Below are 25181 nucleotides of genomic sequence, written 5' to 3' on the forward strand. Positions count from 1 at the left end.
ATGTTCTTCAAATAACTTTTCTTTTTTACATTTCTATAATCTAACAATCATTTATTTCACTATAAAGAATATGTTGTGAAGTATTAAACCAAAATTTAAACCATAAGAGTGTATGATGGTGGTATGATAACAGCTGTCATATGAAAATATTCAGAAGTGCATCATATGCCAAACAATTCACATTAAATCTTTACAAACCATAAAGTCATAGATTGCTCAAGGAAATATTTGTTCAAATCCAGTAATGCTTTAAATCACAATGGCCATTAAGAAACCAAAGGAGACCAAATCCAAAGACATGCAGAAAGAATATAATGAAGGATATTTACCTCTTAACTACTGAAGATTTGAACTTCACCCTGAAAACGACTTCATCCTCTTGCACGTGTCACAGTCAAATTAAACTATTATTAAAATGATTTAATAATGAATGCTGATGGAAATGAATTTTTCAATAACTGCAAAATCTGCACAAACAGGCATCACCTTACAGAAAGTTTATAATGAAGCACAAAACCAAAGCATTAGTCAACAAACACATTCACATTTATAGAAGAAATGAAATTCAGTTGACAAACACAGCAGGTTCATCTAGCAGTAAAACAATGATCTTAAACTGGATGAGATCTACATTAAACTGTGAAGAGAAGTTCAACTCATTAACACAGTGAAATAACTAAACAACATCTTACAATGGATTTGTTCATGTGACTGAAAAGGAGGGTGAAACAAACTCGCTATAACATTTAAATTAGACTTCATATATCATTAAATAAAGAATACTAAAACATTAAAATCTCTTGTTATGAAGAAATAAAAACTGCTGCATGCTTATGGAGTTAAATTAATAGCCCAGATTTTATAACCAAATCAATTTTACTCTGAAAACCTAACTGTAATGTACTAATCTTACTTTGTCATGTTTCATTTTTTACCTCGTTGTTTTATTTCGATCTAAATATCTATGGCTGTTTCCAGACACAAATCTATTTTCTGGATGCAAAATGACACTCGACAGGATTTAAATCATCCAAAAATAAGTTTGACTGAAGCCTGATCCACACATGAACAACAGAAGAAAAAAGATTATCATCCGTGTTAAATCTGTTTAGTGGTTAGATTACAAAAACACTTTCACCTGAGATGACTGTCAAAATAACACTGAACATCATCATCATCATCATCAAGACCTTCAGAAGAATCTCACAAACATCTGGATCTTATCCCAAAATCAAAACTAAAACATTTTGCATAAATCACTTTAGAAGTTTTGCATTGACATTATTTTAATCTCACCCTCCTGTAATACTGTAACACAAAAACATTTGTTAGTATGACCGTAGATGATTTTCTTAAGATAGGACCTTTCAGTTTGGTGTTGGAAAGCATTTAATGTCATTTTAACATGGTGCAAAAATCCTCTTAATGCAACATGTTTTGATTTTGGGCTAAAAATGATCCCAGATAGATTCATTCATTCATAAAAAATGAACTAGCATATATCACCATGAATTTGAAAAGAAACAAGTGTACTGATAAAACTATCCTGCTTGAGCACCATTAAACATAACGACAGAAGAACAGATATTAGTCAGTGGTGATGAAACAAAATCAATCAGGAGCGACGCTACAAAAACAAAAAGGGACACTTTTAAAAACATCACATTCCTGATTCATCATCGCTGTTTATATACAAAGTCTGTTAGTTACTGAGCTGGAGTGTTTTTGTTTCTCAAGCGGATCAAAAAAAAAAAAAAACAACAACAAAAATGCTTTAAAAGTCTTGTAACAGTGCAGAGAATTGGGCTTCATTTCCAAACCCAAGAAACAAACAAACAAACAATTTCTGTCATGCAGTCGCTGCAATCTAAATAAAATCTCAAGCAAGCAAACAAACAAAAAGGAGACGAACCAAATATGATCTGATTTCATGCTGAATATTTAAGAGTTCAACTGTTCAGAAAGTCAGTAAAGTAACAGCATCTGAATCCAGAGATCAGAAACATTCATCTCAGTTCTGATACTGTAGTGGTTTTAATAAAGACGAGCACAGCGACGGAGCTCCACTTCATCTTTAAAACTCTTTAGAGAGACTGAACTTGACCTCAGGTTAGGAGATCTGTTTTCATTCTGTAAAACTTTCCATAGCTTTTCTTCCAGCGATTGTTCACATTAGTTTAGTAGATATATGTTTTGAGGGAAGTCAATATCTTCTCTTCTTCTCCTCCTTGAGCTTTAGGCTTCAGAGCCCAGAGATGTTCTGGTGGGACTGGGGGGCAGACGGGCCGCGGCGCTGTGCTCCGTCCTGAAACTGTATTCATACTGACACACAGAGAAACAAACTGAAGTAAGTGCAATGTTAACCCTTATTCTCTTTTAACCCAAATAAATAAACACACTTCACCTAAACCCTGAAAGATTTCCTTCATTACTCAAGAGATTAAGTTAAATGCATGAATTGCATGATTTCTCTCATTTAACAAAAAATGTTGAGTTTATTTGAGCTTATTTAAATCTCTGGATTTTAAATGTTTACCCATCATGCATTGCAGCAAGCAAAAATGTAATATGAGTGTTGTTTTGCTGTTGTCTTTATTTATTACCGCTGCAGTTCTTTTTGTTATCATTGTTGCTTATTATGTTTGTGATGAAGTTAAGAGCTCATCATGATCATTTTTGAGACTTTTGTGATGAGGTCTCTGTGTGAAATTTAACATTTGCTTTATTTGATGTTAGCTTTGCAAGGTGTCCTCGTTTTTGAAAGGCAAAGACTGCAGTTTTTGAAAACGATGTTAAAATAAGACGTGTGAAATAAAGTTTCTCATATTGATAACTGACCATTTGTAAAACAGAAAATGTTTTATTAATCTAACAAGAATATATAGCTGAAAGAAGACATTTTATGATCAGTAAACGAAAAATTTAAATTGCCTGTTTAGAAATCTTATGTAGATTTAACTTTTTTTGAAGTGAACGTAAAGTTACAATGTTTTTTAAATTGAATCAACTTGTCTGGGCTTACAGGGTGAACCATCTGCGGGTATATTTCATAGCTAACACTGACCTCTAGTGGCTCAATCCAAAACTAATCAAACTACTGCAACTTGCATTAACTTCAACACTTTTACACATTAAAAATGTGGGTTATTTTCAACCTGTGGTTGGGTTAAATTAACCTATGCTTGACTATTTTAACCTATGGATTTGTCAAATATAAACACTTTCGCTAACACTTTACAATAAAGTTGTGCAGTATATGCTAACATTACTAAATGTAGTTTTTCAATCGTTGTTAATTAACATCAATTGTTCATGAATTATTAGTTCATTGTGCACTAACTAATATTAAAAGAAACAACCTTTTTTATTTTAAACATGTATTAGTGAATGCTAAAACTAGCATTAAGTTGGATTAATAAATGCTGTAGTAATATATTTCTATGTTAGCATTGAAACGCATTAACTAGTGTTAACTAATATAACCTTTTGTGAAGTGCTACCACATTTTCTATGCCTTTGCCTTTTTACCAACCACAGCTTGAAAGTAACCCAGAGTGTAGATCTGACTGTGCGTAACACATTTAACAACAGGAAAATCCTAATAATATTTAATCAAACCGTTGTAATATTATACAACACACAATGTGTAACACACAACTGCATCCCATCACAATATTCAACTCATCTGTCAATCAAACTACAGTATTGTTAGCACATCCCCGTGTGTAGGTGGTTTATGGTTAACAAACAACACGGTCACTTTATACCGCATCCAATCAGATTTAAAGCATAGAAGCGTTTAATAAATGTTTCGTCAGATTCTCACCTCCTTCTCAATCTCTGCTAGTGATTTGATTCTGATGCCCATGAGATCCACCTGCTCCAGCTACACAATAGACAGAAACAGACAGCAGTGACTTTATACAAGATAACAGCACATCATCATCATCATCATCATCATCATCATCATCATCTGTACAGACCGTCATGGCCTAAAGATCTCAGTATGTGATGTTAACAGACTCACGTCACTGGAGGCACAAGCAAACTTCTCAGAGATCATGAAAGGCACTCCATCCATAGCTGTGAAAATAAAGCAAACAGTCAGCATTAACTAGAGTTACATAACCGTTAACTAGAATATTAACATGTTTAACTGTTACTCATGGCAACATTAAGTGCGACACGTGAAAATCGTGCTGCAAGAAGAAGAGATGCTGTGATTCATCACTGAACACCATCTGGATGATTTCAAGCGAGATGAGTTTACGATGAGAAGATTCAAACCCTCTTGATCTACTGTAGCTCATATTGTGAACACATCTGTCATCATAATCATACTGATGTGTCTGATGTCACAAGGGTGCCAAAAGGCTGGGAATTTTCTATGGAAATTAATGGGAATCTATGGGAATAAACTGGGAATTTGAAAAAAACGTTGTCTATAATAAGGGAACTAAAAATGTAGTTAAAAAATCTTGCAGCATAATTTAGTTTAAAACAAGAAGATTTAATGCAATTGAATTTCTCCCCAGTCACATGCACACTGCTTACTGAAGGAACATTGAGGCCACACCCCCTGCATGTACTTACATTCATCCATAACATGGACAGATCATTTCTTGCACACAAAATAATGTCAAAATGTCCATATTTGCATGTATTCACGTAAATTACATACATTTGTTGTGTGTTCATATTAGAATAATTTCTGAAGGTATTTTGATCAAATAAACCCAGCCAGGCTTGATGAGCGCAAGTATCAGGATTCTTCAAAATTTGTATGACCTTGCATGCATGTCTGCTTATGACCAAACAAAATATTCATTTATGTTTGTATGTGATAGAGTTTATATAAATTTCCAAATCATTTCCACAAATTCCTGTTAAAGGAATAGTCTACTCATTTTCAATATTAAAATATGTTATTACCTTAACTAACAACTGTTGATACATCCCTCTATCATCTGTGTGCGTGCACGTAAGCGCTGGAGCGCGCTGCGACGCTTCGATAGCATTTAGCTTAGCCCCACTCATTCAATGGTACCATTTAGAGACAAAATTAGAAGCGACCAAACACATCAACGTTTTTTCCTATTTAAGACGAGTAGTTATACGAGCTAGTTTGGTGGTACAAAATAAAACGTAGCGCTTTTCTAAGCAGATTTAAAAGAGGAACTATATTTTATGGCGTAATAGCACATTTGGGAGTACTTCGACTTGCCTGAAAAATCCGCTCCCCTTCTCACTCTCATAATGGGAGAGTTAGGGTGTTACTGCGCAGAGTCGAAGTACTCACAAAAGTGCTATTACGCCATAAAATATAGTTCCTCTTTTAAATCCGCTTAGAAAAGCGCTACGTTTTATTTTGTACCACCAAACTTGCTCGTATAACTACTCGTCTTAAATAGGAAAAACGTTGATGTGTTTGGTCACTTCTAACTTTATCTCTGAATGGTACCATTGAATGAATGGGGCTAAGCTAAATGCTATCGAAGCGTCGCAGCGCGCTCCAGCGCTTACGTGAACGCACACAGATGATAGAGGGATGTATCAACAATTCTTAGTTAAGGTAATAACATATTTTAATATTGAAAATGAGTAGACTATTCCTTTAAATTTCCAATTTGAAAAATCTCCCATGGAAAGCTTATATAAATTTACTGGAAACTTTCCGCCCCTTTGCAACCCTATAGGGCTGTTTACACTTGGTATTAAGATGTGTTTTCATCGATCGGATCACAAGTGGACGAGAGACCTGGTATTTAAATCTGTCTCTTTTGTCCACTTTCGATCGCTTCTGTCCTGAATACTGTGAGGGGGTGGTCTGTCGAGACGGTGGGCGAGTCTCTCTGCTGTCATTTAAGTTATGATGAGTTGGACGATAACTAATATTATGTCGGAGTCCACTGCTTGTCTGTATATGTTATATATGTATATATGTTAGAGCGTTCTCTGATTGTTCAGCTCAACTGCAGAGATCAGCCGCTTTAGTTTTATCAATGAAAGGCTAAAAATAGCGCTGTTCACCGTGTGTTCGCGCCAGGAGTCAGAAAAGACGTATAACTTGTGTTTAGTACCTCAGATTAGATAAATGGGCGGAGAGAAGGCGGTCGCGTGTGGCTTTTCGAACACATTCAACCACATGTGCGTTTACACTACAAAAGCAATCCGATCGAAAGGGGTTTCGACTACCTCTGAATGTGGTTGAAAGTGGACGAGCTCAAAACGCCTTAAACACTGTTTACACCTGGCATTAACGTCATCCACTTGTGATCCGATCGATGAAAACGCATGTTAATGCCAAGTGTAAACAGTGTTCAAAACGTTTTGAGCTCGTCACAGATGTCACAGATCAGATTCTGATTGGTCAATCATCACATCTATCTCTTTTATGAAATAAATGGTTAAGGTTGGATCAGATGTAAAGCAAGTACCCGAGATGGCATAGAGATTGGAGTTCTGATGTTCAAAGTCTGGTCTGGTTGTGCTTTTCCTGAAACACGCTGGCAGTGTCATTGAAATGTGCCTGTGAAGAAAATAAAAGTCTGGTTATTAAACAAACATCACATCCAGCTGTATTCTTTATAAAGACCAAATCATCTAGTGTCTAGAAATCAGAACGGTTTAACTTTATTGAAGGTTTTATTGGATGCACGTGCGGTGACGCGATTACGCGTCTGGTCAGAACTTTACTTCCTAGTTGCTGAACTGAACTCTTAAACAAATACCTTGTCAAAAATAACAAATGTTTTGGTTAATCACTGTGTTGTTTATTTTGCTTGTTATAAAAATAAACTACTTTAAAAGGACTCTGTTGTTATTTATTCCTAGCAGAGTTTACCGGAAGTTACGTTTGTTCCACGAAAGCCGCTTGTTTATGTTGTTACTGCTGAAAGCATATATAGGAAAAGTGTATTTGACTTCACAAATCACATTATTTTTAACCACGTCAGAATCTCGCTACTCATTGTTTCTCGTTTCATTTTGTTCTTCAGTAATATAATTACAATAATTGTTAAGAGTACAGACATCAGGGAGACAGAGGTCACAAATTGAGCTGCACTTTCTGTTATGTTTTATATAAAGCGATGACATCACAGCTGTGTTGAGAGCTAACAGACAGGAAAGAGGAAATCATGAGGAGGAAACAGCTGGAAATATCCCAAGACTGAGAGCCTGAAGACTTACACAAACACGCCAGGAAACTTTACACACAAACTTAAAACAAAAGAGTCGGTGATACAGTAAACTGCAAAAACTACTCTTCATCATTAAGACCTCAAAACCACACAATCTTCCTCATTTCTCTTTCTTCTCTCAGTTTCTCTCATTCTGTCAGTTTCTTTTCTGCAGCTGTGATGACACATTCATTACACACAGTACACTACACTTCCTCCAGCCTCACACACACACACAGACACACACACAGACACACACACACACACACAGACGCACTTGGGTAAGACAGGAGCTGGGGTTGAGTTGGAGTTATTTGTGACCGTCTGGATGTTGTTGGTGTTTGTGTTGCTGCCGTTGTTCTGGAGCGGTGAGGAGTCTTGGGTTCGTGGCACTTTTCCCATACGATACCAGATGCCCATATTGTTCAGCTCTCTGAGAAAATCAAGAATTAAAATCAAACACTATGAGCCGTAACGGACATATAGAAATAGGTTCATTTAAAGGATTAGTCCATTTTCTTAAAAAAATCCAGATAATTTACTCACCACAATGTCATCCAAAATGTTGATGTCTTTCTTCGTTCAGTCGAGAAGAAATTATGTTTTTTGAGGAAAACACTCCAGGACCCTTCTCATTTTAATGGACTTTAATGGACACCAACACTTAACACTTAACTCAACACTTAACAGTTTCTTCAACAGAGCCTCAAAGGACTATAAACGATCTCAAACGAGACATAAGGGTCTTATCTAGCAAAACGATTGTCATTTTTGACAAAAAAAAGCACTTTTAAACCACAACTTCTCGTCTATCTCCAGTCCTGTGACGTGTCAGCGCAACCTCGCGTAATACATCATCACGTCAAGAGGTCACGGATGATGAATGCGCAACTACGCCTCAGTGTTTACAAGTGTGGAGAAAGAGCGTTCAGACATTGTTGTATGTGGAATGATAATAATTAATGTCTTTGTGTCAGTTTATTATTTAAAATGGTCTGCAAATGTGCATTTCATATATGTAACACGTGACCTTTCCAGGTCATCACATAATCACGTGATGTCGCGCTGGCCCGTCACACAGCCGGAGGAAGAAGAGAAGTTGTGGCCCAAAAGTGCATTATTTTTTATTTTTCTTAAAAAATGACTAGATAAGACCCATATGTCTCGCCCGGGACCGCCTAGAGTCATTCGAAACTTCGCTGAAAAAAACCGTCAAGTGTTGAGCCAAGTGTTGGGGTCCATTAAAGTAAGAAAAATCCTGGATCGTTTTCCTCAAAAAACATAATTTCTTCTCGACTGAACGAAAAAAGACATCAACATTTTGGATGACATGTTGATGAGTTAATTATCTGGATTTTTTTTTGAGAAAATTGACTAACCCTTTAATAGAAATAAACCTAAAACCATCATTTAGCCCAAACAGCATCAGTACTGAGTGCTATGAATGATCGCCCATAAAATCACAATAAAAAATGCCAAAGTGCTAGATATCAGCTCTATCAGACTATTATTCATGTTGATATCAACTAAGTGTATTTAACTAGCATCAGTTTATGATTACTAACCCTATGAATGTATACTGTGGTGGTGCCTGTTTGGAGCGGCCCAAGATTCGGATGTCACAGATGGCCGCTTCAGTGGAGTCTCGTGGGATGAATTTGATACATAACCTCCTCTTCCTAAACGCTGGCTCCTCTGAAGAGTCAAGAGCAATAGATGATGAAGATGATGAAGAGGAAAGTGAAAGGGAGATAAAACCAAGAGAATGAAGTTAATGCAGGATCTGACAGAATGAAAGAGGATCATTTCACACAATCAATTCATTATTTATCACCAGAATGAAACTAAATCCACAAGAGACGCCATTTCATTCATGACTGATATCAGGCTGCCTGTCTCAAAACACAGTGTGAAAGTTTCAATGGTTTATTTATGATCTTATAATAGTGTCTGAAGAGTGTATACAGTTTATGCTACTTTAAAAAGGTGAACAAACTCATTACACTTGAAAATTAAAGTACAGAAGCAAATGCTTGTAAGAGATACACAAACAAATGTGTCTCTGAATGCATTTAATGTTGGTGGTCATGGGCAGATAAGCAGATATCTTACTGATCGAAGTGATTAAAGGTAGTTATAATGTCAACATATTAAAACACTGGTTAAATGAATAACAACTCATCTTGTTTACCAGCACAGATAGTTGAATGTGATTGTCCTATAAGTAGTAATGGTAATGCACAACAGGCCATGAAATGTGTTCTGAGCATAACTGGGATTTTAAAGTCAAATTCACTTGCAAATAGACGACACAAACTTTCCAAGAAAATATGATGACAAAAGAGAAAATCTCTCTATATGTGAGCAGGACGATGTAGTGAAGCATTGAGATGAAAGATAAGAGAGAGAGAATAAAGAGTGACTTACGAGTGTCCACTGTTTCCTGAATAGGGATGAATCCCACAGGCAGCGTGTCCTTAATGTCAATCAGCTTCATGTCTACAAGCACGTTTCCTAAATGACTCTGGAGAAATACATGACAATTACTGACTGGAACACTTCAAATCACCTGACATCCAGGTCCTGAGAGTCTTTCTTCAAACCTCAAATGTGATCATATCACTTCACATATACACATTAAAGAGCTCATCTTCTACACCATCAATCATACACCCGAGTCTACAAAACCAATGACTGAAACAATATATTTTTTTAATAAAACTGCACGATCTTATCAAGATGATAATATATGATAAAGAGCAGTGATGTTTGTTGAATAGATGATTAAAGAGTGAGTGATGATGGTTTTTGCAGTGCAGCAGAGTTTAATAGCGGACGTTTTGTGGGTTTCATTAGATGCTTGGTAAAAAAACACACATCGATTGCGTTAAATTTCAGTGTGAATTTACTTAGTTTACCTTAACTAGTACTTTATAACTCAATTGATTTATTTAGAACACATCACACATAATGTAGATTGAAGTGCTTTCTGTCTTGGGTATAAAAGGCCACCAAGTTCACAAACAATGAAGACATTTTAGTAAACAGCACAGGGTTAATAATGAGAGGAAGTGGTTTACTTTTCATCAACAAAGAGATATTGTTTAAAGAAAACAAATACATGAAATAACAGACAGCAACACATCTAAACAACAAACAAACTCAAAGTCTATTTTACGCTGTTCTGTCTACACGCTGTACATTATATAGCCAAAAGGCTGAACTGATGTGATTTATAATACAGAATATAGATGTTAACTCAGTGTACAGAAACAAAATCTGTTTGAAAAAAAATGGTAACATGAACAACAGCCATCACAGTAAAAAGGTCCTAATATGTTTCACAAAGTACAGCTAGGTATACTTGTGGTACCAATATGTATACTAATATGTATGCTTGAGGTACTAATATGAAGTCTTTAGGTTCAAAGCTGTACTTTCTTAAAGGGTACAGCGGCACAAGGGTACTGACGTACAAACAGTATTAGTGCTGCTCAATTATGGGCAAAATCATAATCACGATTAGTTTACACGATTATGATGACTTTTTCTTAAGTAAGTGTTGCAATACAAACACATCGGTCCAGCAGCACGCAATTTATATTTTAATCACATACGTGATTTGATTACCTCAGTGACCTTGTTTTTGTATTGTTTGAATCAAAAATTTAAATAGAAAATTAAAAAGGATTCATTGTACAGCCCTAGTAGATATTTTGATAAAGAAATGACTCACGTTCTCTTTGGAGAAAGCTCTGGTGAAACACAGATAGCGAGTGACTTTAGATTTGAACAAACCATCTTTCCACAAATCTGCATCAAGCCCATCTGTAGTTTGTGCGACCTATAAAAACACAAATGCACAACAATGAACAAATAGTATACAAAAATACTATGAAAATTCAGATGTTTTCACTTAAAGATTTTCAACAACACTCAGAGATATCATTTATTGCAAACCTTTTCATTACAAATGAGATTTTTTGACTTAAGTATAGTATAACCAGACTAAAGAAAAGACTTAGGGGTCGTGCATGCACACCAAAGCGTTTAAACATTGCTGAAAACGGCAGGAGGACGGCGACTAAAGGCGCTTGTCTGCTTTTTTTCAGCTGAGCGCTTTGGTTGCGATGATATTTCTGCTTTGTTTATCAGTTGCTGAACGATGTGCCAGTTTGTTGTTGTGATATGTGTCCAATATTTGTCCCGCCCCTCCTACACTGTGATTGGATGGGAAATTGACGAGCTGAATGTTTCACCCGAAGTTTAAAATTTTTCAACTCTCGGCACACAGCACAAAAAAAAAACGCAGAGTGCCGACAAAACCCACCAGCTGCTGGTGTTTTGGAAACACGCAATTGAAACTGTTGAAAACATACGCCAGCGTAAACACTTTTGTGTGAACACTACTTAAGGGCCAAATTCATTTTTCTATCCTTTTTATTTAGGTCAGCACACACAACACTGAACATAAACTCATGATGAAGAAAGAGGAATCATTATACATGAGCTTTGTGGGTAAGAGGTGAATTAAAGTCACAGTAAGGTTTTTTTAAACACGTCTATGCCCTGTTTTCTGTAGTGTTTAATGTCACCGTCAAGCATGGTGTCTGCATCACACAATTTACAATAAACAGACTCAAGCAACATTCTCAACATACACAAGTTAGGGCTAGGCGGGATATCAAGTTTTGGTAATATTTCCCAGTGGGATACGGGATGAGACAATAGTGTCTATATCCTTTATAACAGAAGCACTGTCAGAAATTAACACGGAGGTCGAATGTAAGCTTTCAAACCAGCTCACATGATCTCCAGCAGTATATTTTATAACATGGAGGAAAACCCTGTATTTGAATTACATTTTCATTTTACACTGGTGCTCCCAAATTTAAACATAAGGAGCACCAGCAAAAACTTAGGAGCATCCATTGAAAATTATAGAAGCACCACAACTTCAGCAATCAAACTAAAACACTCAAATAAAAATAAAACAATTCATTAACATAAAAATATAGCATGTTTGCAGGTGTTGCATAACAAAACTTTGTTTAAATTAAACATTAAAGTACAAATCTTTTGAGGGTCATTATATTTAGGAAATAACAAGCATTTAACCTTATTATTTGTATTACTTAGATTAGTAGATTTAACTATACAATAGTAATATATTTATGTGTGAACTCTGACAGCAGCTTAGCCTCTGAATATAAACTTTATGTATTTGTGTGCTAAAACTGTATGAAACTGAGTCATCCGTGTAAAGTTTAATTGGTCTCTATAAAACTTTCACCAATTAATCCACAGTATATGTGAATGTTTCATAATGAAATTAAAACAGGTTGCACCACAACAATCATTTGCACTCGCACAAGTGCTCCCAAATATATTTTGATGTCTTGCCAATTAAATTTCAGGAGCATGTGCGACCAAAATGGTCTCGATTTCAAGCCCTGAACGTGATTAGTTTGTTTAGGTGATCACATTGAGTTTTGGTTGTTATACAGTTCAGGACAGGTTGTGGTGAACTGAATGGACATCCAAACCCAAAACTCTCTACATAATGAATTATAAACACCAAATGAACGTGTCAGCAAGTAAACAACACAGAGTCAGGATGTTTGACAATATAACTTAAGTTAAACTGATAACTATGGTAAAGAGATCCTCACACCTCAGCGGTTTGATGTTGAACAGAGAGAAAGACACAAATCTCTTACTGTTTGAGCTGAAAACAAAAGATCTGATTCATACTCGCTTAGCGTGTCGACTACAGTCAATCTGCTGTTTGAGATATCGAGGGAATGGGAGGGACACAGCTTTTATACCCGCCAGTGATTCACACAGAAAGCTTTGTTGCTGGGCTGACAACAGCGACTGTGACGGCCAAAGGAAACAACAATCCCACTATGACTTCTGAAGCCAAACTACATTCACATCATCGGTTAATCCAAAAGGTCCAAAATACAACTAATGCAAATAACATTTATCTAATACTTTTATCCAATGCAACCAGGGCATAAACTATTGCAAAAATGTTCAAGGAATACTTCAGCCCTAAGTGAACTAAATGTCAATCGACTAGTTCAGAAATTCAGCTGGTAAACACTCAAGAAATAACGGAAAGAAATAAGATTTGAGCCCAGTCTTCTCGATCTGATCTCAGTGACGTCCCTGTTGGTTTGGTTTGGTTGTGTAGATGCCTGTATAGCTGGAAGCATTTAAGAGTCAGGTGGTGGGAAACAACTCCAAAACACACAGATCGTATTTCTCTCGGCCTGTTAACAGTGAACGTCTTTGAACTGTGCCCGCCCGGTCAGGGATTTTCTGAAACTGAATGCGTGAACACAGTGTGTGTGTAGATCTATACAACACAACACTTCTATTACATATATTAACAAGAGCAACAACTACAACATATTTACAGAGGGAACGAAATACATCCCATAATGCACAGTTGACTTAATATTTGGAAAACAAAAGCTTTTACTTTGTATTTATGAAAAACGTAATATACACACGACAACAGCATCAAAAAGATCTGCGTTTGCACAGATGTAAATCTGCTGTATTAAATGTGGCAGGCCAGTAGATGGCGATGTTACCTTGTAAAGAAACGCTACACGCCTGCACATGCAGGGCAATAAATACAAACAATCAAGATGGTGAAAGCATCAGGCAGTTTTGTTCAGATGGACAATGAAGTTGGTTTATTACTCCAAGTGACCCTGGACTCCAAAGCGTAAAAATTTGTAAACTTTGTTGGTGAAGCATTAATAAACTCAAACACTGTCCTGTGGGTCCAGGGTTGCAAAATGTTGGGATTTTCAAGGCTGGAAACTTTCCATGGGAATTAAAAAGAATATATGGGAATTAAAAGGAATTTATAGTAAATAAACTATACAATAATTTTAACACACAAGATTTAATGCAATTTCAGTTGAATTTCTACCCTGCACATTCATCGGTCACATGCACACTGCTTACTAAAGGAACATTGAGGCCAAAACCCCTGCGTGTACTTGCATTCTTCCATAACATGCACAGATCAGTTCTTAAAGCCAGTAAATCAGATATCTAAATTAGTGATGCACCGATGTATCGGCCGCCGACATTTATTCGGCCGATTTTTGATGAATTTGAAACCATCGGAAAATCGGCAATAGCACGAGAAAGGCCGATACCGATTGTTTATTAATTAACTGCATCAAGAAATCCATTATATGTAAAAAATGAGTTAATGTTGTTAATAAAATAAATGCTGAATAGCAAAATTATTATGTTGGTCAGTTGAATGTTAATTAGATCCAATCCATGTTCAGTAAAAATAATTTGATGCAGAAATAAACTAGCTAATAGACCAACTGTATAGTATTGTATACAAGTGTGTAATATCGATATCGGCATCGGCATCGGCCAGAAGTTGTCTGTTTAAATCGGTATCGGCCCAAAAAAAATCCTATCGGTGCATCCCTAATCTAAATGGTTATGAAGCTTGCATTTATTTGATTACAAAAATGATTTTTGATCAAATAAATCCATGGCTTGATGAGCGTGAGTATCAGGATTCTTCAAATATTGTATTACCTTGCATGCATGTCTGCTTATGACCAAAGGAAATGTTTCTTTATGTCTGTGTATGATATAGTTTATATAAATTTCTCAAAATTTCCAAATAATTCCCATAAATTCCTGTAAATTTCCATTTTGTTTCCAATTTGGAATATTTCCAAAATTCCCAGATTAGGTTCCTGTGGAAAGTTTCCGGAAATTTACTAGAAACTTTCCGCCCATTTGCAACCCTATTTAGTTGCCCATTGTTGTTTTGCTTATACTCATAGACTGAAAACATGCAAACCATGTCACCATTACCATTTACATGGAGACAACAAGACACCGTTGTCATGTAAATCAACAGCCAAACCACATAAAACTTTCCTGTTAACGGGTCGAAACCATTGTCGTGTAAAAAACGTCCAGTAAATTAACACAATTTGATGGTTTAACATCCTGTTCAACATAAGTCACTTATAATAGATAGCAAAGCAGCTCATTGGGTTTGTATCTGCATGAGATCTGACTCTTACCACATCATAGCCGGTAGGAGCTCTGTTTCGTGAAGCCACAACACCTACACCAGTGATGGGATCCATTGGCATCTCTGGCAGCGCATCTGAAAGATCTCGTACCTCAGGCATCATGGAGGAACTCTGAGGAGACAAGAAGATTAAAAGCTTGATTTGTTAAACTTCAAAGATTTATACACAAAAGCCAGACCATACAAGCACACTTAGACTGTAGTGTTTATATACAAAAGCATTCAATTCTTTCTATAACTACTATATGCACAGCTATAAAAACTTGACAGGTTTACATGCAAATAATTTCAAAGAGAATCTGCAGTTGGTTACTAAGTAAATACTGTTTAATCCTCTATATGATTTGTAGTGTTTGTTTGCTATTTGAAAGCACTTGAGACGTCACTGCACTACGCACATTGACACAAGCCAATATTTAAACACATCCTAGTGGAAAAAAACACACAATAACAGAATAAAACATGACGGCACTGCCGAAATATCAAGACTATAATGCAAATGAAAGCAAGTCAGTGTGTGACAAGAGACATGTTTGAACAGAAAACACAAAAAAATAAGAGAACCCAAAATTCCCATTTACTCACATCACTCCAAACCCGACTCTTTACTCTGTGAAACACAAATAAAGATCAAAATATCTCCCAAAAATTATATTAAACCAGTCAAGCTCTAAAAATGACAAAGAAAAGTCTTCTAAAGCCACTATGATCTATTTAAAGTTTATTTAAAGATAACCATGACTGTCAAATTTATTTTGCATTTGTATATATTAAAATTTGGCGTGTAAAGACAGTACCGTAGCCAATCTCCATTTGTTTTCATGTCTTGCTAGTGATGACAATGTTTAAAACATACACAAACACAAAAGACATTAAAAGCGTCTACGAGAGGAAGATTTCATCAAACAATGACATAAAGATTTTCCACACAAAGATTTCTAAACACACAACAGCTTTTAATGATAACAGAATGGTGTTTGGTAAACTAACCCTTTAACAAATCATCCTGGTAATATAAATACGGAAATCTTCATACCAAAACATTACAATTGAAAGGATTCGAATAAATAAAGTCTGCTTTATTTACTCTGAACTCCGCAAACGTAATTCAAAGCGATACCAAACAAGAATATGCATGTTATAACAAACGTCGTCTGTTGGTAAAACAGGAAACTTGCACGACAACCACAGATCAACAGATTTAACAAAGAGTTCAGGGGAAAACTGCCCAGAATGGGCGTGATAACCACAAAAGAAAAATATGCTGGATCGGTGGAGATATCTATGGAGATATCCTAGTATAACGTTTGTCAGGCAATATTTCGTCAACTGCGTCATTTTGTTATGTCTGTGTGTATAAGGAGTTATGTAGTTGCATACAAATGAAAGCAGTCTTTGCATGGAGCTTAAAGCTTTTGAGGAACCTTGGAAACCAGAATCACTTCAGCACTCAATGTAATGCAATGAAGCCAACAGCAGACGAGGGGGTGAGATGGAGGAAGAGCGTCTGAGATCAAACTAAAGCATGACAGATCTGCTCTGGAGCAAAGAAAGAGCGTTCAAAAAGGTGTGACATGATAGTCCCTAAAGTCAACAGTGAGAAAAGCAAACAAGAATAGACTGCGTTTGTTAAAAAGAAAAGACTGAAAGTGAAATCACATTGTTATTCTGTTAAGTAAACACTGGATTAACCACAAACTATTGACCACAGTAAAATATTATCCTTAAATAGAAATCCTTTGAAATGCATATTAAACTCTTTATTGACCTTTCGCCGGCTCCTCCCCCAAAACGGCCATTGTCCAATCACACATCACAGCAACCGTTACTATGCGAGCACCTCCGACAAACATTCACGCCCGCAGCGTTTGTGAGCGGTGCATACAATGGATAAAACAGTGTGGACTGCCCCATTCAGTTAAATGTGTCGAACATTTACAAAGCATAAATACGTCTGCACAAAGGTAAGGCTTACAGCTAACTAGTTACAGTGTGGTCTAGATCTACTAACTAGAGGCAAGAACACAAATTGGACCAAAGTTATGATTACCATGAATATAATTGCCAGAATGTTAACCTACCCTCTATGCTAAATTTAATGAGTTATTTTGCCAACATTAGTTAACATGTTAGCTAACGCTAGCTACATTAGCTGCTGTTGTGTTGGGACTTTCAGCTCCCCAACTTTATTTTTCGTCAGTTTACGACAAAGTCGAACATAGCCCCCTTAACAATCAACTTTAAATAATTTGTTTTTATCTTTCATGTAGCATTTTATGAACGGAAAACCTACCCCTGAGTTTCCCAAACCCGTAAATGCTGTGCAATTTTATTATAGTATACATTTTATTTATTATATTATCTGTCCTACAACTTTTAAGACAAAACTATTTCTTAAAATATTTGTGAAATCTGAGTATCACCATAAATAAAACATTATGATTCTCAAAACGGCTATCCTCAAAACAACAGACAGAGAAATGTTAGTTAGCTTTGAATGGCTTTGAAACACACGTAGGTTTAGCTAGCCAACATAGCCTTGTATTTTAACAAAATAGCTACTCGCAATAGACATTAATAGACTATACCATATGAAAGATAACTTACTCGGCAGTGCAAGAGCATGACTGGTCCACAAGGCTGTGCTGATTGCATTTGAGTTACAGGTCATGTGGTTTCTCATTTTTTGCGTGAGACCGGTAAGCATTAGCCTCGATAGTAGTCGTGTCTCCTTCATTGAATATTTTTATATTTTGAATATATCACTCCACTGCATACTGTAACCCCTTTTGCCTCGATCTGGAGGAAATCGCGGAGGTATTGCTCCAAAAAATGTCACTGACACGCACGGGTATATCGCTTTCCGTTATGGCAATCTGTTGCGCTGGTCATTTGTTTGTCGGAAGTAGCAACAGTAACTAAGGGGGGCGGGGCTCGGCGAAAGGCTAATTACGAAGTACAAAACCGTGTCTGAAGCAGGACAGGCTGTGAGGTTCTGTTTACACTTGGTATTAAGATGCATTTTGGTCGATTGGATCATTATTGGATGAGAGACACACATCCCTGTTCACACCTGGGTGATTCTTGCGAAATTAGACTTATGAGGTGTCATGAAACATTTTGATAAAAATAGTAAATGCTCAGTAAGAGTATCAATATAAGAAACATACAGTTACAAACATCTCTTCATGTACTATTTTGCACATGATTTCAAATGACATCATGCAAAGCAATTTTTTTCCACATTTAAGGGGAACATTTTCATTACAGCAAAGTGTCCATGACTGGATTTTGGTTCTTTGACATGGAAATATTTATCATTAAAAAATCTACAAAATAAAAAGCTTCGATGCATGTTATACTATAAACATTTACAGTAAAGAAACATGTGGTATTTGGTGATAATTGGTAAATGTGGAGACAATAATAAGGAATATAAATGTGTCCAAGAAAAATTCTCTCATCCTCTGCAACAATTTTCAATCATTGTTTAAGCACTCAAGGAACTAACATGTCAAATAAATATATTGTTGGAAGGGAAATAATTGACTGTGACACTCAAGATGGCTACCAGGTAAGCAGTTCTTATTTTTTTCTCTCCAGATAAAAGTGAAAATTTTGTTTGTCATAGTACCTAGATAAACTTTTAGTTTTTCATTACCAAAACATGAGTTTGTAAATGCATATATTAAGTGTAATATCATGTTGCGGTAATGCTAATTTTTGATAATGATAATCTAAAAAATGTAAATAATTATATAGGAAATATTTTTTTGAAAATAATGGTTATAGTAAATTCAGACCTTAATCTTATATGTGCAAAAAAATTGGCGTCAAGGGCTTTTAAAAAAAATCTGATGCTGGACACCTTCTAAGTCAGGAGTCGTTAAAACACAAGCATTAGAAATGATGGGGTTATATTGATGCGCACTAATATTATGTCTGCTGCTTAGTAAACATGCTTTTTGAAAATGTTTATGTACGAGCGAGCATTCTCTATTATTTTAAAGCAATTCCCGTGAGAAGTCAGGACCGATTTAAAAACATTGTGCTCAGTACATCACATTAGATCAATAGGCGGAGAGTAGGGTGCGCGAACACATGAGAGTCTACACCACAAAAGCAATCCGGTCGAATGCGTTTTCAACTACCCCTGGATGTGGTCGGGTGATTCTCACGAAACCATTGAAACACCACGGCACTAATGATTTTAGCTATAAAATGTGTAATATAGTAATATTAAAAAGCAACAAAATTAACACAATACTGTGTTCTACCTTGCACAATGTATGATTTTAACATAAGAATTTACAATTTGTCAATTTTATCTAATTTTCTGCTTAAATTCTCATTACCGCAATGCGTCCGGCTATGTTTGAACATGCGTTATGTTGTAATTTAAACAAATTAACACAAAAATATTTAGAAAATAAATGGATGTTTTGCTAGACTACTTTAGATGACAGAAAAATAATTTACTGAATATTCATGTATAATAATAATGAAGAAAAATTAGGAAAATGTTGTGTCCATGCCTGATGTTCTCATCCTCCGCAACACTTTTTGAGCACAGTTTAAGCACACATACATAATTTTAATAAAGTTTGATTTTGAGTAACCAAGCACATGGACCAGTTACTTCAAGATGGCTACCAGGTAAGATCATCTCTTTATATCTTTCCAGTTAAATTTGAAATATTCTCTTGTCAGAATGCTTACACAACATTTTGATTATCATTACCGAAACAGGTCGTTTTCTACATTTCAAAAATTTTTTGATTTACAATTTTTTTATGAAAATGTTCTTTATTAAAGTCTAATAATATGCACTGAATAAAAAATGAGCAAAGCCTTCATGGCTTCTCTATTTTTAGCAAAACATACTGGGGTACCTCATCCTCCGCAACACCATTCTCATATACCGCAATTATTTAATAGCAGTTGCGGTAAAGAGAACTTCTCTTTCGGAAATGAGAATTTAAGCATATTGTTTATTACTTATAAATATCTCTTATGAATTTAATACAAATTTAAAATGTAATAACTGTTGATATTTTGCTTTATGATGCTTCATTGTAGACAGTCAGCAAGTGAGAAAAAAGCTTAAGCAAAGGCCAGGTTGACAAAGTTCGGGGAGAAACTTTACAACAACCCAGAATGGCTTGAGGAGTACAGAAGGAAGGAGAGAGAGAGGTTAGGTTTGGAGATATTACTAGCAGGTGTATTTAGCAAAAAACACACTACAGTGTTAGGAAATGTACGTGACACACACACAACACAACACAACGCAAGTCTATAATATATTATGATGTGTACATAAATTTTTTTCTTCCAATGTTGTGAGACATGCTAATTTAATGTAATGCTTTCTTTCCACTTTCAGGTATCAAAGACAACCTAGCAATGGCACGCCTCACGTCTAGGCGCTGCAACAGCAGTTGCTTCACAAGATCCACAAAGTTGGATCACAATTCATTAGGACTGTGCATTAACCCTTTCCGCCTCTGCTGTCTTCGCAGCATGTGGGTTGTGTTCGAGAGTGGGGGGGGGGGCGTGTTGTAGACGCTTATGTGAGGACGGGCCCTGGGGTGAGCAACACAAAACCAACTGAAGAGAAAAATGCTCTGTTTTTGACAAAATAACAATCTTTATTACATTTGACACACAAACATTTCAACATAACGTCCTGCGTCGCCCGCAACAGCCAGGGGGACATCCAACGAGACTCTCATTCTTTTCCGCCGATCAGCGTTCTGTCCTTCACAGCACTCTCATCAGGAACGCGGCTTCGTTCCAGACGGCAGTCCCCCAGGACCCGGTTTCTTGCATCATATACTGGAGGATTTGTGCCAGGGACTCTTGCGATGCACCACCGGTTCTGGTCCATGAGACACAGGGTGGTGAGGTAGGAAGTGGCTCATAGCCTTAGAGCTTTTCACCGCTTCCGAGAAATGCTCCGTGATTGTGCCCACTGTGTCCCCACACAGGCCGGATAGAGAAACAGGCATGACTGTGCATGAGCACCATGAGTGGTCTTCGTGGCCCTATCGCCATAGTGTGCAATGCAGACAGAGCCTCTCCCGGCGCGGGTATTCTTTTTCGGACAGGTGTGCTGTCATGAGGCTTCACTACCCTCAAAGCTGTGCCACACCATCCAAGGTGTATTCCCGTCCTTGATGGGGGGAATACACAGGTAGCCTACCTAAGAAAAAAATGGGGGGAGGGGTAGCCCACGCTTTGGTGACTTTCCTCTGAGCGGCAGCGGGGCGGCCCGAGTGAAGAAAACAGAAGTCAAGCTTGCTTCTCTGGAGATCTTGTGGGGTGCTCCACTCAATCTCCAAGTCCTGCATGGCTTTGAAGAGAATGCGCACCAGTTCCTTGTAGAAGGAGAGCTGTGTGGCTGATGCACCACGTGGAGCCTGGTCCCAGTCTCCGTCCAACGCTGTCAGAGACATCTCATCTTCCTCCGCTGGAAACCCAAAGGAAACAGACATGGCAGCTCCCGGTTCAGGACACAGGCTCTCGGCGACAAACTGAAGTGGTGAGAGAAGGGAGGACAACCACCTGCGGCTCTTTGCCGGCAGTGGGACACTGGAGTACGAAACATCCAAGAGCGATGTTGAGCCGGGTCCTGAGCACCTTCATCGGGAGATCCTCACAATAAGGGACACCCTGAGCCAACAATTGCCACCTTTGGGTGGAGAAGCCCCAAGCAGAGCACACAGGGCTTGTGTGAATTGGGTGGGTCCATCAGACCTCCGCACCACAAGCAGATTTGCGACATCCCGGAACATAGAGAGGGCTGCTTACATTTTAACCTAAATACAATTTTGCTGCCTATGAAGTCTGTCCTAAAGCATTTCTCATTGCCATTGTCTCATAAGGCAGCGAGTCAACAAGTCAGCTGTCTAAGCTTTCGGACACAGCCTCTCTCTCTCGCGCATTAATGGAAACAGACACAGAATGATAAAAGGTCAGAAGACCAAATCATATCCAGCAAGGAAATATTTTTCATCTTATTTTCATCTTGTTTACACAAATGTTTTGTGATATCCAGCTGACATTAGCTGGCCATTTCTCAATCCGATGGTTGCAGCCTTCAGAGCTCGCATTTGTAGGCAGCATAAATGTCATCAAGACCATCTTATTTCAGTATGTTAAATGCATAATGGGGACTTAAATATGACACAAAGGGATATTAATATAGGCCTTCCTGTTCTCATGTTTTTTCTATAATATTTTTTCAAAGACTACACTATAAAACAGTTTTGAACTTGAACGCATGATGCTGTAAATATTATCAGTTTTTTCTACTTTATAATTTGTTTTTAACAAAATCTCAGGCTAGTATATGTATTCTCATTACCGAAATAATTAACCTCATTTCCGAAACCTATGTATCATTACCGCAACAGATACTTATTAAATGTTAATTTCATTAATAGAAGCATAATACTTTTAATTTAAATACATGTGCAGAATCTCCAAATTATGTTCTTTCAGGTTTGTCATGTCATTTTGAAAATGGGTCAGGTTTCTTCAAAATATAAAAAAAAATAGTTGCAAATTTTGGAAGGTGTTGCGGTATATGAGCTAAATAAAACAAAATAAAAAAAAACGTTAAATTTAAAATAAATATTATTTCAGAATTTCAATTTACTGTGCATTACTATTAATAATCCATTTTTAAAAATGTGAAATTATATTAGCTTTCCTAACAGTGTTGATGTTTTCTGACTGTTGCGGTAATGAGATTTTTTAGGACTTAGGGGAGAGCGGGGTAAGTTGTCACACGGGTAAGTTGTCACACTGTTAATAACTCCAACACTAGAGGCTCTATCTCAAAAATCAAATAGCCACTTTATGTGACTTCTTCTTCTATAGTGAACTTCCTGTTCACATGTGGTCAAGATCACTGTAATCTGAGGTTAGCACAATTTTCTTATTTTTCTGCTTAAAAAGTAAAAAAAAAAATCACTTTACATTTTATGCAATACAACTTTGTTAGGTGTGAATGTTTAAAATGATTATTTTGCACAAAATAGAGGAGACCGTAAAGTGTCTTTTGATACTTTAGCTAAAGTGATATGATGAGCTAAACTTGAGATTTAGACAACATTAGCACACAAGTAAGTATGGGGCAAGTTGTCTCAATGACTTTGGGGCAAGTCGTCACATCTGACAACTTGCCCCTGTACAAACAAACACATCGAACATGCTCAGAAAACATGATATAGAAAAGAATAAGCCTCAATCTAGCAAAAAGCTGTTTCAAAAGAAAGGGAAGCAGAAATCTGGACCTATGAAAAACAAGGCAGCTAAAAGAAGAAAAATCATGCAAGAGTCATCATCAGATGATGAAGAGTGCTTCTGCCTCATCTGTGTAGAGCCATTTTCAAAGAGTCGTCCAAAGGAGACCTGGGTAAAATGTGTAAAATGCAACAATTGGGCCCATGATGCTTGCACCTCAGGCCAGGCAATTTATGTGTGTCAGAATTGTGATTCTGGAGATGAGTCCTATTAGTCATACAGGGCATCTGTTTTGTTCAGAGGTTCAACATGTTAAGTTAAGCAAGTTATCTGCAGCGTTCCATTCAGTTATCTGGTTTTATGTGAAAGCCATAGAACATTTGAACCAAAGTTCAAAGTAAAGTGGTCTTGCCACTTAATTGAAATGTGCATTATTTGGATTGAAATAATTGTTTTTCCAGATTCTCCAGGCACGGATGTTTATATTTCCAGTTTGGTTTGAGTTTAAAAATTAAAATCAATATTCACAATTAAGTAGTTGTGTTCTTATTTTTAGATAATCTAGTGTGACAACTTACCCTCCGATGGGGCAAATTGTCACAAGTGCACAGTCACTATTCAACAGTCTACAACTCTGTAATGAGATAAGATATAAAGATGTTATGAATACAACATATGTGCCCAAGACTTCCTTCTTTCATTTGGTATGAGATTTATACCATTTTGATGTATGGTGCTCAGTAAATGTTAGACAGTGTGAAAAGTGTGACAACATACCCCGCTCTCCCCTACTTTTGAAATTATGTTACAAAAAGTGTTAAATGATAAGTAAACTTTTTTAAATTAATGTTCCCATTAGGGGTGACCCCGAATAGTCGAAGATTCGATGCATCGATAGGAGAAGCCTGATTCGACTACCAATCTCATAGTCGAATCGTCGCAGATGTGTTATGAAATGAGGATCATTTAATTTTGGCCGTATGGGTGCACACATTATCTGATTTCACATATAACAGCTTTCTCACAATATATTAATGTACTGCATATTATGATAATGCTGCAAAAATATGTGAAGTAGCAGCTTTCAATAAATATTTTTAAAATGCGTTAATAAATCCAACAACCCCTGTGACCGGACTTCACGTCCATAAGAGGTCTCTATGTTATTAAAGCCTTGCCTCTTTGTTTCGACATTTAAAAGACAAAGCTGGCAAATTAAACTATGTCTTTCGTTCTTTTGATAATTTCTATATTTTATTTTATTTATAAATCACTTTGGGTTATCTGATTTAACTATTTGGCTTGTGTTTTGTTTCCGTGCACTTGAGGCATTTTGCATATTTGTTCTGCACTTTGTTACTTCTGACCTTATTTTATAAAAAAAAAATTGTATTTATTATAAACGTAAATTCCGATCTAATTTAAGTATGTAAATTTTGGATAGCTTTTCGTTGTATCGATGTTGCGCTATTGCGTGCTGGCCATGCTTGCGCATGTAATTTAGCCGAACGGTTAGGTGCTCTGCGTCTCATATTTAGGAGTTCATCAAACTAAACATTAAAAAACGGATGTTTTTCGACGAGTATAAGTTTTTAAAATGTATTTAAAACATATATTGTCTATCTTAAAGTTAAACTACAAAACAGGTAAGC

The 25181-nt window shown here is 36.6% G+C and overlaps 1 protein-coding gene across 4 annotated transcripts in view; it reads right to left on the minus strand.

The window, feature by feature from the left end:
* Positions 1-482: 482 nt before the first annotated feature.
* Positions 483-25181, minus strand: part of mvb12ba (multivesicular body subunit 12Ba) — a 28171-nt gene continuing 3472 nt past the window's right edge. For 2 of the 4 annotated variants that reach the window (XM_055198131.2, XM_055198129.2), the window contains exons 2-11: positions 15865-15889; positions 15269-15391; positions 10918-11025; positions 9609-9705; positions 8747-8876; positions 7459-7614; positions 6438-6529; positions 4028-4083; positions 3827-3886; positions 483-2322 (exon numbers count right to left, since the gene is read on the minus strand). In XM_055198131.2, coding sequence (XP_055054106.2) covers positions 2236-2322; positions 3827-3886; positions 4028-4083; positions 6438-6529; positions 7459-7614; positions 8747-8876; positions 9609-9705; positions 10918-11025; positions 15269-15382 — 900 coding nt within the window. In that variant the 5' untranslated portion in view covers positions 15383-15391; positions 15865-15889 and the 3' untranslated portion in view covers positions 483-2235. The remainder of the gene's footprint in view (positions 2323-3826; positions 3887-4027; positions 4084-6437; positions 6530-7458; positions 7615-8746; positions 8877-9608; positions 9706-10917; positions 11026-15268; positions 15392-15864; positions 15890-25181) is intronic. The other 2 variants (XM_055198128.2, XM_055198126.2) reach the window with 1 other exon arrangement.

This window comes from Misgurnus anguillicaudatus, chromosome 22 (genome assembly GCF_027580225.2).
Source record: "Misgurnus anguillicaudatus chromosome 22, ASM2758022v2, whole genome shotgun sequence".
Classification (NCBI taxonomy): Eukaryota; Metazoa; Chordata; class Actinopteri; order Cypriniformes; family Cobitidae; genus Misgurnus; species Misgurnus anguillicaudatus.